The sequence below is a fragment of the Cornus florida genome, unplaced genomic scaffold, assembly GCF_030987335.1.
Source record: "Cornus florida cultivar Cherokee Brave unplaced genomic scaffold, ASM3098733v1 CherokeeBrave_3.0.0_Hap2_Chr09, whole genome shotgun sequence".
In the NCBI taxonomy this organism is placed as follows: Eukaryota; Viridiplantae; Streptophyta; class Magnoliopsida; order Cornales; family Cornaceae; genus Cornus; species Cornus florida.
Genome location: NW_026775579.1, coordinates 85,277,274 through 85,295,430, shown reverse-complemented (window position 1 = coordinate 85,295,430; position 18,157 = coordinate 85,277,274). Strand labels below are relative to the sequence as shown.

Genomic DNA, 18,157 nt, shown 5'->3' with positions numbered 1-18,157 from the left:
CTACCACATACCTCACATTTTACTTACTAAACCAAAAAAAAAAGTCTAAATGATTGAGGAATGTATGTTATGAAACTAATTGAATCACAACTACTAAAATTCTGAACCAAGAAAAGTTCAAAAAAGATTCAGAACCAAGAAAAGTTCAAAAAGGATTAAAGGCAAATCACAACTAACAATAAACTGATGAATTGAAGAACCGAAAGGAACAGTAAAGTTGACAAAAAACCTAGAAACATGTTGGTTTTTAACATAACTTCAGATTGACAAACACTTGAAAAGACTACAAAAACCAAAAAGGATCAGTGTAATCATCATCACCGTGCATGAAGGTAGGAATATGAGAAGCTAGACTCAGTATCTCATCGTCAACCCAAAAACCTTCGCAGCCCCTGACATCAAAAAGCACAAGTTTTTTACACCCCTTCAGAATGATCAAAAGATTTTCCTGCTCGAGTGTTACCCTCCATAGCTCCAAATATTTTATGTCATTGACAATTAAATTCTTGCAATGAAGGTAAGGTTGGGTAATGATTTCTTCCAAATTACTAACGTTTCCAACCTTTAACATCTGTAAATTTTTAAAATTGCTTACGAGCCTTGGAATAATGGACACGTCATTCCATAATAGCAGAGCCAAATATTTCAAGGCAGGACACCTGAAAAAGAGACAAAAAATATAAAATATAAAATCAAATCTAATCTAAAACTTCTAATTGAACTATATGAGTTAAAATGGAGTTCTTTTCTTGTATTACAAAAATGCATACGAAACTGAAACACTACAAGAGAGTAGAAGCCAATAAATATGAACTTATTCATTCATACATATATCACATGCATATTAGATAAAAGAGAGAATCGGAGACTATGAAAAACTATACAAACCAGTTGAACTCTTGTAACCGAGTATCACACCTCAACGGACAAAGATTAGTAGACAGGAGAAATTACTACTCTAATCTTGATCAATATAGCAATTGCATATTATTATATGAAATAGATATATATAGAAGATAAAAAATTAATGGGCAGGAGACCAAACGTCTCCTCTCCCTTGTGGGACCAAGTGTTCAATTCAAAGTAAAAGTTCATTAAATTAAGAAATGGTTTTTTTTAACTTCAAAAATTAATAACAACTACCTTATATGGGTAAAGAAATCATCATAACTATGGCCCTGTTTGGATTAGTTTTTCAAACGCTGTTTTTGGCTTTCTGGGCTTAGAAGCTATTATGAATGGTGTTTGGATAATTTTATAGAAGACCTTTTAGCTTTTAGAAGAGCGTTTTGGAGAAACTGGGGACCCTCAGCTTTGGTAAAACGCTCTTCTAGATACACACGGGAAGTCATTTATGGATTTAATGAATCTTTCAATATGACAAGCGTACCCTTTTCTTTTAGGTATTGAGAAAATAAAATTACAACATCTGCCATTGAGCATATCCTATTATTCCTAAACCCTAAGGACAACTCAAACGAGGAAGATCGTCACTTTCCTTCTAAACCTTAACGACAACTCAAACGACAACTTCTCGCTTTAAGGATCTCTTTCGTTTCAGGCAAGGATACGACATATTTTACTTTGTTGTATATGAATGATTGATTATATTTTGTATATGAATGTTGGATTGAATGTATGGTGTGAAGTTTGGAGTGACCAAAATTTTGAACTAATTAATCGTACAATTTTTCTTAACCAATTTTTTATTTATGCCCTAATCGATCACGTAAATATTGCATTATTAAACCTTCATTTTTGTATTAACAACCATTTTTTCATGATATATGGATGCATATACATATACAACATTATAACATTTGTTATAAATATGTTTTTTATACTGTATTTGATATATTATTATAAGTATGCTTTTTATACTGTGACTGAAATATTGGAAAAAACTGTAATAATAATTAAAGTATCGAGTACTGTATTCTTTTACTTTGTTGTATATGAATGATTAACTCTACTTTGTCTATGAATGTTGGATTGAATATATGGTGTGATGTTTGGAGTTACCAAAATTTTGAACTAATTAATCGTACAGTTTTCTTAACCCATTTTTTATTTATGCCCCTAATCGATATGTTGCATCATTAAATAACCCATTTTTGTATGAACAACGATTTTTACATATACATATACAACATTATAACATTTGTTATAATTATGCTTTTTATACTGTGTTTGACATATTGTTATGAGTGTTTGTAATTGAAATATTGGAGAAAACTTTAATAAGAATAATTGTAATCTTTTACTTTATTGTATATGAATGTTGGATTGAATATATGGTGTTAAGTTTGGGATGACCAAAATTTTGAACTAATTAATCATACTGTTTTTCTTAACCCATTTTTTATTTTTTATTTATGCCTTAATCGATGACATGCATCATTCACATGTGAACATTGTTGTATGGATACATATACATACATATATGTATGAATAGTTAAACAATTATTTTTGTATGAACAACCATTTTCCCATGATATATGGATACATATACAATATTATAACATTTGTTATACTTATGTTTTTTATACTTTGAGATATTGTTATGAGTATACTTTTTATATTGTGCTTGAGATATTGGAGAAAACTTTAATAATAATTATAGTATCTAGCCCAATGCGTAATCACCTCTCATTCTTTATTAATCACCTCTCATTTTTTATTATTTAATTTTTGTTTTGTTTTGATTTTGTTTTGTTTTGTTTTTTTGTTTTCTTTTGTTTTTTTAGTTTTGTCATAGAGAATGATAGTGATACTGAGAAAGACATCTATGAGGGAATTTTAGAACGTGTTAAAAGAGATGATATAGAGCTCAATCAAATCATCGTTACAGCATCATGTGTGGCAGTGCTATGAAACTCATGAGTGTATAAATATTTTGTTAGTTGATGCTATGACATTTTATATTATTTAATTATATTGAATGTGTTGTTATTTTGTTAGTTGATGCTTAATACACTGTAATATTTTTATATACGGCATGAATTATTTGATTATATTGAATAAGTTATTTGTATATATCATGTTGGAGTATTTGATTATATTGGAATGTTAATTACTTTATGTTACCAAACCGTCCAAAAAACACTCAGGGCAAAATAGTTATTTTAGCATTAAAAGAGCTTCAGCAAATGATTTGCCAAACATACATTAAAAACACTTCTGGCCTTAAAAGCTCTTCTAAAATACCGTTCCCAAACAGTGACAGATAAATAGAAGTGATAACTTCTGCTTCTCTTTTTCTTCTGCTTAAAAGCAGAAGCAAAAATTATGCCAAACGAGCACTATAGGTTGGACTTTGGAGGAACCCAATGCGCATCCATTTGGATTCCTTCCATTGTCTCTTTGGTTTATTTTTATCAACTTCAAATTGAATTCAAGCATTTTATAATTTGACTTAGTAATTTTGTTTGAGTAAGTTAAAATTTTATCAAAAAATTAATAAATAAGTTATTTTTGTTAACTTTTAATATTTTTTTTCTTTCTAAATATTTTACGACAATCAAACACTAAAAAAAATATATATATATACATATATATATAATATTTTACATACAAATAAATGGAGTCGTAGTATTGTTTAAACCGACATTTATAAATCGATCTTAATAAATGCAATTGTATAGTATTGTGTCAAATATATATATAGAAGATAAGTACTGTAATAAATGAGCAGCTGAGGAAACATTTCACCTCCCTTTGGAATCCAAGAGTTCAATCAAAGTAAAAGGTACACTAAAGTTTTTATTTTCAATCGAAGATTTCACTATTTTTGTCAATCCCAACAAAAATAATGACATGGTTTTTAAATTTCAAAAAATAATTACAACCATTTATATCACTAAAAGAAATCATCGTAACTACAAGTTGGACTTTGGGGAACCCAAAACATTCATTTGAATTCCTTTATTATGAAATTAAATTCATACGTTTGATTTCATCTTCATTATATATATTTTCATCTTTATTATATATATATATATATATATATATATATATATATAATTTTTTTTTTTTTGAATGGTTTTAAAAATTTTGACATCACTTCCATTTGAATCCAAAAGGTGGTCCTCGAGCTTGGTGGTGATGAGAGAAATGAGACAGACAGATTGAATGGAAGTGATGAATCTAAGCTGTTTGATGGTTTTTATCACAGACGTCACAGTAACTAAATTTAATACACCAAAATGGTGGTGAATATGAGTGGCAGTGGTGGTTTTGCATGTGTGGAAGAGATGAGCGAAACAAGGCCTAGAAAGATGTCTTATTTTCTCTGCTTTTTTCTCTTTCTTGTTCCCTGTCAGTGCTACTCACAATTCATTTCTTACTTGTAAAATTCAATCTTTAATGGTAGAATTTATAAGTGTCTAACACTTACCCTTCAGCACAAAAAGAACAGAGTTCGAAGAACAAGTGAAACAGCACATATGAGTTACGATCTACGAAAACTTAATCAATTCAATTGGATTGTTCAAATTTTAGTTATATGTTATAATGTTGTGTTTTCGTTCTCTAAAAATTTTTAATATTTAATTTTAATTTTTTTTACTATATTTAAAATGGCTATATTAATAAGAAATTAATCAATATAATGGTATATATTATTAAAATAAATTAAATTAAATAATAATTTTTAAAAAAATTAAAATTATTTTTTTTGGGTACCTAAGTTTTAATAACTTAAGTCAATTCAAGTTCGCGTAAAGATATGCCAATGAGTTCATATCTCAAGCTCCTTCCCGATTCCATTTCGGGGTTCCACGCTCCAGAACTTCCATACAAGAAGGTAGGAATATGAGAAGCAAGCTTCAATATCTCATCATCAACCTCAAAAAACTCGGAGCCCCTAAAATCAAAATGTACAAGCTTTTTGCAGCCCCTTAAAATCATCACTAAACTATCTCGTTCAAAAGTAAATTCTTGTCTTAGTTCCAAATGCTTAATGTTTGGCAGCAAGGTCACAATAGCCAATGCTTCCACTTCCCTAATAACAAGCACTTGGAATGGCCAACCCAACAAAGTTTTGCGGTGAAGGCATACCTTGATCTGTAATTGCAAATATTGTAGATATCAAGGCAAACGTTGAGGTCATTTCACAACAAACTAAGCTGCAACTCTAAACAATAGGCAATGATTTTTTTCTCTTGGCCTTTTGCACCCATAAAAGCTTATATGTGTAGGACCAGTTTCCTTTTAGTAACTTTAATTCCACTTTCCATCAAAGTAAGAAATAAATAAGAAAACGTTTCTCCAATGTCATTTTATAATTATTCAATTATACTCAAATACGGAGTAGTAAATAAAAGAGTCATTTTATTAAAAAAAAATTACACAATGACATCACAACTTTTCAAAACTTGTCAATTTCACATAAATAAAAACACAGCCAAAAAATAAAAACCTATTTTTTAGTTGGTACTCGTTGATTAATCTTGATATGAAGATATCTAATTCTTTAGGAAAAATAATTGTGCGCCAACATAGTGGACTGAGTAATTTTGAACCAAGACTTGCACACAAAAGGAACATCCAATAGCAAGGATTCCATTCCCACCTTCTCGAATACATTCACCAATAAATCCACGTCCAAATCTTCCCATTTTCGCTCTCCCATCTACGTCAATGGAAAACACAAGTAAACATACACGAATTGGATTGAAAACTACAAAAGGCCATACAAAACAGTTTTAAATCTGACATTTCAATCAAACCTGAAAATGAACTAAGGAGAAAATGGACCATATAGTTATTATATATATATATACACACGCGCGCGCACATTTCCATATAGATATATATATATATAGATACACACACGCACACATTTTTATATAGATAAATTAAAAGGGGGAAGAAGAAGAAAGGTTAGATAATTTAAAAAGATATATTTGATTAAAAAATTAATGTTTGTAGAGTTTCACTAAAATAGAAACTTAAGTAATTAATATAAACGACTGTAAAGTCGCGCAAAGGCAACTGTAATTAGCAAAGCCCTAAATTTATTACCGTTAATTACTAGCTGGAGTACTATTTTTATTATCAATCCCAACAAAAATAATGACATGGTTTTTTAACTTAACAACTACTTTATATCGGTAAAAGAAGTCATCATAACTAAAGGTTTGACTTCGACGTGAAGGAACCCAATGCATCCATTTGAATTCCTCTACTCCTTTCTTTGGTTCATTTTTATCAATTTCAAATTGAATCCTAATGTTTTATTTCATCTTAATATAATTTTGTTTGCCTTGATAATTTTTAATTAGAAAAATATATATTTAAATATATCAAAATATGTTTCAATTATGTAGGGACTTTTTCAATTAAACAATGTTATAATGCTAAAAGAGAAAATAAATAAATAAATAAAAATCCATTCGGTTTGTACGGACTCTTCTATAAAAGAATGTTGGAGCCCATCACTCGTGAGATTCACTACCTCCATGTGAGAAAGTAAAAACAAGTCGATCAGTTTGTACATCATTTTTTCTTTTCACTTTGGTTTGTTTTTACAATTTAATATTGATTTTTAGCGTTTGATTTTATTACCTATAATTTAGTTTGCACTGACAATTTTAATTTTTTTCTTTTAATAAAACTAATAATATAAATATTTAATAAGAATTATAAATTTCTTGTTTTATGAAGGATAAAATTTTATTTGTTAATGTCGATAGGGGTGAGTGAGAGCACACACTCCCTTAACTTTTTCCATTATATAATGTTTTACAAATAATAATTGTAATTGTTAATTTGTTATATCGCCACAATAGAATTTAATCTCTTTCCTTCTTTAAGGGTAAAAAAAAAAATAAAATAAAATAACAAAAATAAAAAGGGGGGGGGGCTAATGGAATGAAATAACAAATGTATTTGGTAGGACATGTTGGATGAAAAGGAAATAAATAACTTTTGTTAGTTTTCCAAAAACGAAACGAAATGAAATGAAAAGAGAATGATCGAAATGCTAATAATTTTAATGAAACTCTATTAATACTAAAGGGTAAAGACAAACTCTATATAAATAATGATACAATTGTAAATTTATTAAATTAGCTTCTTTTTCTTTAACTGTACCAAACATATCTTGGTGTGCACAAGTGTGACCCGAATATATTAATTAAATAAGTAAAGATGACACGACACTATATATAAAACCTGTTTAATGTTAAATGGGACGTGTAACTTATGATATGACATCAGCGGCGTATCCATGATCTGAAAGTATGGGGGTTAAAAAAAAAAAATTCAGAGAGGGGATCAACTGAAGAAAGAAAAAAAAAAAAATTCAAACAAAGAAAAATGATAACAATAACAATATCGATGAATATTTAAATAATGATAAATCGAGACAGTATATGAAAAATTCCTAATTATAACTAATTTCAGTTAATGACTCAAGTTTGATGTAAAATACCAGTATCAATTCGGTGTCTGAGTCTGGACTGGTGAATTTAAATTGGGTACAATAGACATGTATCAATAAATTAAATGTTCGCTAAGAACAAACTCGGACACCATATTCAAATTCACCTGGCTACCTCAAGATGCCTATTTTTGGTGTCATTAAACAAAACTGGAAGCTTCAAATCAATTAACCGAATCAGAAGACAGAGCGGCATCATCAAGTTTTGAACCAATAAAGAAACGAATCAAAACGCAATAAGATCTAACAGTGAATCTAAACCCATAAGAATCAGAATCAAAATGAAAGAAACTCAAAACAGTTTTTGGGTTCACTAATAAGTAAATGTCATAGAGAACGCTATGGAATTGGGAATGAGACAAATGGGCTACAATATCTTACATTTAGAGGAATTTAGAAATGGGTTCCTAGAGTATATGTCTTTTTTTTCAACTGAAATGAATGGACGCAATTCGTCCATGTGTTGGTCTGTAACGGTTGGCCCAGCCTAATGAGTTTGGCCTTAGTTTTTGGCCTGCACTCTATTTATCATTTATATTTGAAGATGCATGAATTTTCTCTCTCTAAGTTGACAGAATTTCATTACACTTCAAAAAATTTTCTCCCCTCCTTCCTCCTTTCTCCTTTCTATTTATAGATCATTTACATTACTCTAGAGCCTTCTTCACTAATTTTCGCTGCTGGGCCTATCCTCGAGGTTTAGTAGTTATGGGCCTGAATCCTCCTGGAGCCCTTTTTTAATCAGTCCAGTACACCCGGTCTGCTTTGTGGACGTCAAGTATGGGCCCTTGTCAATTGTCAGGCCCATACTTCGTTATGTGAGTTGGATCTGGCCCACGCCGTCTTTAGCGTCCTCAACTGCCCCAATAATCACTCCCTCATTGATTAGGGTGTGATTATTTAAAAGCTCAATGATGACCTGACGGCTTATGATGATTCGACGGCTCAAGACGATTGTGTGGGGCACCGAGCGGTCGGCCTCGGAATGAATGCCCTTTTTGAAATTCAAATCCCTTCAGCTTCCTGACGTCTCGGCAAATGGGACCACTTTCCCTTTAAATACCCTTCTTCCACGACTAAAACTTTTCTTGTCGCATCACTCACATCTTGCTGTCAATCAATTCAATCTACTTTCTCAAGGCGAACATCATCTTTTTCGGTCAAATTTCATCTTCTTCGGCGAGTCTTGCAAAAGATTCTTCATCCTCAGTTTCCTTGCGATATTCTCTGAGGATAGTCTTGTTGCCCTTCCCCCCCTAAAATCTCTGCATTCTTTGTCAAGGCTTATAGTATCTTTCACCATGCCCATCGATCTAGATATTCTTCGCATGAAACTCCACCTTTCCAGTAGTATTCATGTTAAGAAATGCCCTGCAGATGTAAACATCAGAACTGGTAAAAGCCTTCTTCCCGGTGAAACCTTATTTTGCCTCCATCATTTGAATATTATTAGATTCCCTTTGCATCCTTTCTTTTGTTATGTATTCAATAGGTTGAAGATTTCTCTTCTTGAAGTCAACCCCAACTTTTTTAGGGTTCTATCCGTTCTATTGCTTCTGAATCGCGACAGAGGTTTGGATCTTGATTTAATCGATCTTCTCCTTTGCTACAAAGTTATCAAGATTAGGTTGGATGAGGCTTACTATCATTTATATCCGTTCGAGAAGATGTCCATCTGTATGGACAAACTTAAATCTGAAAAAGGGTGGAAAAGAGGCGTTGTTGGGGTTCGGGGAGCTTGGTTTGCTCTAGCAGCCAATGACTACCCTATCCCGAACGCCTTTGGCGAATGCTCAGTCTTTTCTTATAAGAAGTTCAAGACTCATAAGGCTGACTGCCCTTTGAAATTTGCATTCCCCGTTTTTGTTCTTTTCTTTGCAATCCCTGGGTATCAATTTGGATAATGAACTCAGTTACAGCATTTATAGGGATAGGATCACATACTTAAAGGAACACATGCTGAGCAACGTCCCCTCTTGTTCGAAGCTTCTCACTTTCTGAAAATCTTAGTGACATTTCAGTCCTTGGTTCTACAATGAGTCAACTCCAGATCCCTTCCTTCAGTAGGAAGAAGGCTCCTCCTAGAGCTCTGACGACTCTTGCAGCTTCTTCCTCTTCAGCCTCAGCGTCGTCCTCTGCTACCACCTCCAGTACGACTCCAAATGCAATAAACACTAATCCAATCATCAATGTTCCTTCTGTCAATCTGAGCATCGCTCCTCAGACTCGGGGTCCCTCTGCCCCTGTTGCACCTGCTCAAGACAAGGAGCGAGGAAAAATGCCCCAAGCTGACAGTGAGGGCAATCCTGATGATCAACCCCGACGAGGAGGGTTCGGACTTCAGGACCGAATGTGCCCATTCCCCCCCAGATTAGACCGATCGCACCTTCTGGAACTAGCACGGCCACTACTTCTACCTTTGGTGAGGCTCCATGGACTCCTCAATTCGTCCGAACAGATGGATCGGTTGTTAAACCGAGCGACACCATGTTCAAAGATGGCCTAACCGCCATGGCCTACTACAAGAACATGTGGTCCCCCAAAGATGTTGAGGTTGCCAAAGCTCTTTCCCAGAAAGAAGTGTTCAGCCGTTTTCCCTTGGCTGCTATGGAGGTAATTTCCTACCCTGGTCTTAATCACCTCAGAAATATCTTCATTTTACAATTTTTCTGAACATAAGCTCGGCTCAATTAGTATTCATGTATTATTTTGCAGACTCTATTTGGCATGATGGCCATGCAAAAACATGTTGAGGCTGCCAACGTTAAGGCACGAAAGTTTGCCAAAGACGTTGAGGTAGGTCACAAGGAGAATAAGATCATTAGCACCAAGAATGCTGAACTCGTGGTGCAACTGAATAAGGTTGAGATTGAGAAGGATGGTCTGAAGAAGGAGGTAGGCTCCCTTTAGGACGAGAAAAATGCCCTTCAGCTTGAGAAGAGTATCTGGCAGACCGAGCGTGAATCGCTTAGAGCCGAGAGGGACAACCTTCAACGCTTGCTTCACGACAACAAACAGAGCGCATGGCCTTTGAGAAGAGGGTTCTGGATGAGCGCAATGCCTTGCTCGGTGTTAGTGGCAAGATTAACAGTGGGGTGGCAGCTCTGTACGGTCGCTTCTCCAAAATAGGTGCCTTGAGGTACGCCGAAGGATTCAGAGAGGGTTATAACGACCGTCTTCCAGCTGAGGGTCAAACTGGTTCCACTTCGGATGACATTGACAATGAACTCATCATTGATCCTCCAGGAATCTATACTGACCCAGACTCTTCTCCTGCCGAGCGCATCTTTGATGAATGCCAGGAGATTGCATCTTCTGGGGTCATTCCTGCCCCCCCCCCCTTCTCCACCTTTGAACGCTCCTCCTCTGTCTGTCATGGTTCCATTAGCAACCACTACCGAGGACGGAACCTTGCAGATTCCTCTGTCAGTAGTGGTTCCATCCGCACCTATTGCCGAGGGTGGAACCCTGCAAAATGAAACGGTGACCCAGTTGGATTCCCCCCTCACAATGAAGCTGCAGCCACTGATGGGGAAATGAACGATAACAACCCAGAGGAGATCGCTGAAGCTGAGCGAGTTAATGAGGCTGCACAAGTCAATAAAGAGACGAGCACAGCTTGATTGCACTTATATTTTCTTTTTATCATCTTTTTTGTAATTCTCATAGCTCCTTATGAATGAGAATGATGATTTCTATTACTCATGATTTCAAACTTTGAATTGTTTGTCAATAGTTGTTTGTATAAATGAATTACCACTTTATTTTGCATCATTTGCCTATTAATGACTGGCAAGTGTTTAGCGTTCGGCTCGTAGTGCCAGCTACCACTTTTCTTACATAAATGTCTGGCACTCGGCTTGAACGCCACTTGCCACATGGCTTTTTGCTTTTTGGCAAATGTTTGGCGTTCGGCTTGTAGTGCCAGCTGCCACTTTTCTTGCAGAAGTGCCTGGAGCTCGGCTTAAACGCCACTTGCCACTTGGTTTTTTGCCTTTTTGGCAAGTGTTTGGCATTCAGCTCTTAGTGCCAGCTGCCACTTTTCTTGCATAAGTGCCTGGCGCTCGGCTTGAACGCCACTTGCCACTTGGCTTTTTGCTTTTTTGGCAAGTGTTTGGCGTTCGACTCTTAGTGCCAGCTGCCACTTTTCTTGTATAAGTGCCTGGCGCTCGGCTTGAACGCCACTTGCCACATAGCTTTTTACTTTTTGGCAAGTGTTTAGCGTTCGGCTTGTAGTGCCAGCTGCCACTTTTCTTGCATAAGTGCCTAGCGCTCGGCTTAAAAGCCACTTTTCTTTTGAGAGGGCGATGCTTCTACCAATCTTTCGAGGTTTTGTCACATTGCAATTATACATTCTAAAGTAAATATTGCTTAAAACACAAATTTATTTTCATTGATAATACCTTTTCAAAGATATGGCATTCCAAGGCTTGTTTACCAGCCTTCCAGCCATAGTTTCCACCATATATGCCCCCTTTCCTACAACTTCCACAATTCTATATGGTCCTTCCCAATGTGACATCATTTTCTTGACAATCCCAACTTTTCTTTTCAGAACTAAATCGCCGAGTACAAAATCTCTATGCCTCACCCTCCTGTTATGGCTATTCATAAATGTTTGCTGGTATGACGCAAGTCTTACTGCCGCAGCATTCTTCTTTTCCTCAAGCAAATTGAGGTTAAACCTCAGCATATGATCATTCTGCTCCTGATTCCATGCAAAGCTTCGAACAGTGGGAACTTAATGCTCTACCGGTATTACTGCCTCGGTACCATATGCCATAGCGAACGGGCTTTCCCCGGTCGGTCACCTCGGTGTCGTTCTGTATGCCCACAGAACGTTCGGAAGTTCATCCAACCACTTCCCTTTCTCGTCTTCAAGCTTCTTCTTTATGCAAGCGAAGATCGTTCTATTTGTGATCTCAGCCTGACCATTCGTCTGTGGATGGCTGACCGCTGCTAACTTCTGATTAATTCCATATTCTTCTAGTAACTCTCTCACCTTCTTGCTATCTAGGTTTGTCCCATTGTCCATGACGATTGACCTTGGTACACCAAACCGACAAATGATATTACTCCAAATGAAATGCCTTACGTGAGTCTGAGTGACACTAGGGTACGGTTCCTCCTCTACCCATTTGGTGAAGTAATCTGTTGCGAGCAGAATATACTTAATTTGCGACCTGGCGGTTGGTAGCGGGCCAACCACATCCATCCCCCATTGCGCGAAAGGCCATGGTTTGGCCATTACGTGCAAGTCTTCTAGTGGTTGGTGGATCAGGGGTCCGTACCGTTGGCACTTATCACATCTTCTCGAAAATTATTCCGCGTCCCGTGATATGTTTGGCCAGAAGTACCCTTGTGTCATTGCTTTGTGCGCTAGGGATCTCCCGCTGAATGATTACCACATACGCCTTCATGAATGGTTCGCAGTATTTGCTGAGCTTCTGCAGGGGTTACACATTTTAGATAAGGTCCTAAATAAGACCTCCTATACAATTGGTCATGTACCACGGCATACTTTGCAGCGTTAGATCTGACCCTTCTTGCTTCATCCCTTTGTTCAGGCAGAACACCATCTCGGATATATGCCATAATTGGATCTATCCAGCTTGGCTCATACGGTATGACGTTTACCTGCCATGAGTCCGAACTTGTCGACTGCTCCAATATAGATGGTTGGCGAAGCACACCAACTGGGATCACCCTTGCCAATGTCTCACCCGAGCTCGATGCACTGTAGGCCAAACGGTCAACATCTGCATTGTGCTCCCGCGGCACTTGCGTGAACTTGATCTTATTGAAATTTTTGGCCTTGTGTATTACGGCTGAACGGTATTCCTCCATAGTCTCATCTTTGGTACTATACTCCCCAGTCACTTGCCGAATGATCAGCTGTGAGTCACTGAAAGCGACTAAGTTTCTGACTTTTAGTTCCTTGGCTAACCTTAACCCAGCCAATAACGCTTCATACTCTGCTTCATTGTTGGTTGCCCTAAACTCAAGCTTGACTGCTTGGCTGAGCGCAGTGCCATCTGGCGTTTGCAATTTGATCCCGATTCCTACCCCTATTTGATTTGAGGAGCCATCAACGAAGAGCTTCCATGAGGATTCTTCCGAATAGGCCTCGGGCTCTTCCACATCACACTCTAGCAAGAAATCAGCCACTGCTTGCCCTTTGATGGCTGTTTGGGGTTAATACGTGATATCAAAAGAGCTTAACTCTATCGCCCACTTCGTCATTCGTCCGGACAGATCGGGCTTATGCAAGATCACCTTTATGGGAAATATGGTCAGAACGACTATTGGATGGGATTCAAAATAGTGCATGAGCTTCCTTTTTGCATTTACTAAAGACAAGATTACCCGTTCGGCCTTTGAATATCTTCGCTCTGACTCGGCCAATGTTTTGCTTACATAAAAGACTGGGAATTGCTTACCCTCAGCACACCGGATCAGAACACCGCTGGTTGAAACGCTAAACACTCCGAGGTACAAGAAGAGTTTTTCACCTGGATTTGGGGCATTTAAGACTGGTGGGTTCCGCATATATTCTTTCAAATTGTTCAGTGCCTGCCTCTGCTTATTCCCCCAACATTGCTTTCCGTGACTTATGATTATATCAAAGAATGGTTTGTACCGATCAGATAACTTGGAAATAAACCGACTCAATGCCGCTATGCGCCCGGTAAGAGCTTGAACTTCTTTAATAGTGCACAGTTCTGTATTGTTAAGCAGGGCTTCTGCTTGGGTTGGGCTGATCTCAATCCCTCTGTTGTTGACCACATGGCCAAGGAATTGCCCTGACCCCACGCCGAACGAGCACTTTATCGGATTTAACCTCATTCTATACCTTCTTAATACATTAAACACTTCTCGCAAATGTTTCAAGTGATGTCCATTCTGCTTGCTCTTTACCACCATATCGTCAATGTATGCCTCCACTGTTTTGCCCATTTGCTCTTTAAAAATTTTGCTAACCAACCTTTGGTATGTACCCCTAGCATTTTTCAATCCGAACGACATGACCTTGTAACAGTAGATCCCTCGTTCGGTGATAAAAGAAGTCTTTTCTTCATCGTTCGGATCCATAGGAATTTGATTATAGCCTGAATAAGCATCAAGAAAAGTTAATCGCTCAAATCCTGTTGCAGCGTCCACCATTGATCAATCTTTGGAAGTGGAAAGCTATCCTTCGGGCAGGCCTTATTTAGATTGGTGAAATCAATACAAACTCTCCATTTTCCATTCTTCTTCTGTACTATGACCACATTTAACAACCAGCTCGGGTATTGTACTTCTCGAATGAACCCAGCCTCCAACAATTGGTTTACCTCCTCAGCGATGATCTGGTTGCGTTCCGGGGTGAATCTCTTCTGCTTCTGCTTCACAGGCCTAATGTTCGGATCAACATTAAGGGAGTGATAAGAGACAGAAGGGTCGATCCCTGGCATATCTGAATGGCTCCAAGCGAACACGTCTGCATTTTGAGAAAAAGAACTCAATTAATTGGCATTTTTCCTTATATGAAAGTCGCGACCTTACTTTTATGGTTCGGTCTGGCCTCAATTGATCAATTTGAACTTCATCTAGAGGCTCTTCGGTCAGCATCGTGGACTCCTCCTCCCTGCTCACGCCGAGGGGAGGTTCTTATAATTGCTATTGGCCATCAACTGGTTGGATAGGAGCCTTGCCCTTGCTTGCAGCCCTTAGGGTCACTGAATAGCACTCCTTTATCGCAACCTGATCCCCATGGATATCAATCACCTTGCTCCCATCTGGGCTCAGGCACTTCATCACTTGCTGTAGGGTTGAGGGGACTCCTTGTACCCTATGGATCCATCCTCTCCCTATCAACAGATTGTACGAGGGATAGATCTCCACCACGACAAAACTTTCGACCAAGTCCCTTTCAGCTGTGCGAACCACCAATTCCACTGTGCTGACTGGTTCGACTCGTTTGCCATCGAAACCCAACAACAGATTTCCAATAGACTTGAGCTCTTCCGGCTTAATTTCAAGCCGATCAAAAGTGACTCTAGGCATGATATTCGCACTGCTACCCAGATTGATAAGCACTCTGCATACTAAGCACTCTGCCACTGTCAGACTGACAACTAAGGGATCCTCATGCAGAATCTGAACTCGCATCAGGTCCGTCCTATCAAACCGTATCTGTACAGCCGAACTCTGTTGATGCAGTGTGTTGACACTGCCTACTCGCCTCTTCATTTGCGCTTGGCGGAGGCGTGTTCGGAGCAATTCCTCAGATTCTACGGTTTGTTCAGGTCGCCCATGGATTGCGTTGATAATCTGTACAGGCTGAGTGTTATGGGGGTTCAATTTTTGATTTCTTTTGACCTGCTCAGCTAGACGACTTTGCTCTTGTGCCGGTCCTTGAACATACCCTGCAAACTCTCCCCTAGCGATCAGCATCTCCACTTGTCTCCTTAAGTTCCTGCATTCATTAGTCTGATGACCAAAATCACTATGAAAAGCACAATGTTTGGTTTGATCCCGCTATTAAAGCGGTTGTCTAATTGGTAAGGGAGGGCAAAACTTATCTTTGTTCTCTTGGTACAGCCTTGCGAGTGTAACTTTGAGTGGAGTAATCAGGTCATCCTCTTTAGGCCTCTTCTCTGCCTTCCAGGAGGTCTGACGTTGCGTAAGAACTTGCTTCTGCCGTATCTTTGCTTTGGACTTTTCTTCCTTGGAGATGATGGATGTCTTCCTAGCGTTAACTGATTCTTCATTTTCTAGGTGCACGAAACCATCGGCCCTCTCATTCAGCTCGTCCATTGTCTTCGATGTGTTTACCACAAGACTGGTATGGAACGGTGTGCCTCGGGTCATAGCTAACTTGAATGCCTGAACTACTGTGGAAGGATGGCACTCTATCACCATGCTCTTGGTCAAGTTAAACCTAGTAAGGAAAGCTTGGAGACGCTCGTCATTATGTTGTTTCATGGTGAATAAGCTGGAGATATCTTTTGCCGGGCGTTTATTCCCATAGTATTGGCTTATGAATCGATCACACAAGCTACGGAAGCTGTCTACCGAGCCCCTTGAGAGGTTCTTAAACCAATTGAGCGCTGGTCCAGCTAAGCTTGTAGGAAAACACTTGCACATCAAAGGATCGTTCTCTGTGTTCAGTGCCATCTTCAACTAAATGTGATAGACATGATCAATCGGATCGGTCGTTCCATCAAAAAGAATAAAAATAGGCATGGAAAACTTCCTCGGGCTCGGAGCTTTCAAGATCTCATCGGTGAACGGTGAATCAACCGTCCGTGCTGCCGAACGGAAGGCTTCATTCTCTCTTTCAAACCTTGTGACAACTCTGTGGTCTGTAGATCTTCTTTTCGAACTCCTATAATCATAGGTGGCCATTGAAGGCCGATAAGGCGGATCGACCGACCTTTCTTCCGTAAACCACGGTGAATTAACCTTGTGACAATCAAACTCCATATCCTGTTCGCGATTGTGCCTATCCTGATGCGGATTGAGGGCTGTATTGTCATCCTGCCTGATATGCTCACGATGAGGATCGAGATGTATAGATCCTTCTCGATCCTCGGCTTGTCTAGCATTTGGCGGCATATTCTCCATCCTAACCTCCTCGCGGTGGAGATTGACGCGGTTATCTCCTTCTTGCTCACCTTGATGTGCGTCATCAGGTCGCACACCTCTTTCACCTACCGGAGGCGGAGGCGGTCGCGTCGCAACCGAAACCTCTCGACGTTCCATTCCAGCTTTCAACTCTGCATTTTCTTTTCTCAGTGCCTCGATCATGTTCATCAATTCGTCAAGCTTTATCTGCTGATTATTCTCCTCTGGATTCGAATTCTCTTCTCCGATCATCATTTCGGATCGTAGCAAAGTCATCAACCGCAAATTTCATATCAGATCTGAGTTTTGCCGATGCCGACGCTCTAGATCTGGATTCTAGTGCAGCTGAATGTTGAGTATGACTAACCAGATCTGAATTGCTCCGGCAATGAACTTGCCAAATTCGGCAATTTCAGCGGCTCTTGACCGCTCAACTCTCCAAAACAAGCACAAAAGCTGAACTGCCTAAAACAAACGCCAATTTCTCCCGTCTCAATTTCATCGATCTCAACTCTGCCTTCAACGATCAGGCCGCGTCCTCAAGCGCTTACTAGATCAAGTCAATTTGAGTGAATCATCAATCAATCCTCTTCGTTTCCCACAGACGGCGCCATTGAAGATGCATGAATTTTCTCTCTCTAAGTTGACAGAATTTCATTACACTTCAAAATTTTTTCTCCCCTCCTTCCTCCTTTCTCCTTTCTATTTATAGATCATTTACATTACTCTAGAGCCTTCTTCACTAATTTTCGCTGTTGGGCCTATCCTCAAGGTTTAGTAGTTATGGGCCTAAATCCTCCTGGAGCCCTTTTTTAATCAGTCCAGTACACCTGGTCTGCTTTGTGGACGTCAAGTATGGGCCCTTGTCAATTGTCAGGCCCAAGCCGTCTTTAGCGTCCTCAATGTTTTATTATAGATTGGGCAGACTGAGTGGACTGGGTTATCATATGTTTTGTTATAGATTGGGCAAATTGATTGGGCTAGATTATGGCTGATAAAAAATAATGGTACTAATTTATTAATTAATTAATTTATTTTTATTTTATTTTGGAACCTAGGCTATAGTCTAGGTTAGCCCACAATTGATTCGGCCCCTGTATGACA

General features: G+C 38.2%; 2 protein-coding genes across 2 annotated transcripts; both read right to left on the bottom strand.

Annotated features, from left to right (window-relative positions):
• Positions 1-12,823: 12,823 nt before the first annotated feature.
• On the bottom strand, positions 12,824-14,401 carry LOC132273041 (uncharacterized). The gene is made up of 2 exons (XM_059774075.1): positions 13,885-14,401; positions 12,824-13,629 (listed from the first exon to the last, which is right to left on the bottom strand). Exons 1-2 carry the CDS (start codon positions 14,399-14,401, stop codon positions 12,824-12,826), a joined length of 1,323 nt encoding a protein of 440 aa, XP_059630058.1.
• Positions 14,402-14,574: 173 nt separating this feature from the next.
• On the bottom strand, positions 14,575-16,603 carry LOC132273040 (uncharacterized). Its single transcript, XM_059774074.1, has 3 exons — positions 16,005-16,603; positions 15,139-15,902; positions 14,575-14,924 (listed from the first exon to the last, which is right to left on the bottom strand). The coding sequence occupies exons 1-3, from the start codon at positions 16,601-16,603 to the stop codon at positions 14,575-14,577; spliced, it is 1,713 nt and encodes a 570-aa protein (XP_059630057.1).
• Positions 16,604-18,157: the final 1,554 nt, after the last annotated feature.

What these genes read in the sequence shown, in the direction of transcription:
- LOC132273041 (XM_059774075.1), bottom strand. Translation starts at nt 14,401, where the DNA reads ATGGGCAAAACAGTGGAGGCATACATTGACGATATGGTGGTAAAGAGC. An exon ending in TCTGATCCGGTGTGCTGAGG is followed by an intron (nt 13,630 to 13,884) that starts GTAAGCAATTCC and finishes AACCCCAAACAG; the next exon opens with CCATCAAAGGGCAAGCAGTG.
- LOC132273040 (XM_059774074.1), bottom strand. Translation starts at nt 16,603, where the DNA reads ATGGCACTGAACACAGAGAACGATCCTTTGATGTGCAAGTGTTTTCCT. An exon ending in TACCAAGAGAACAAAGATAA is followed by an intron (nt 15,903 to 16,004) that starts GTTTTGCCCTCC and finishes TAATGAATGCAG; the next exon opens with GAACTTAAGGAGACAAGTGG. An exon ending in CCTAAGGGCTGCAAGCAAGG is followed by an intron (nt 14,925 to 15,138) that starts GCAAGGCTCCTA and finishes CTCAAAATGCAG; the next exon opens with ACGTGTTCGCTTGGAGCCAT.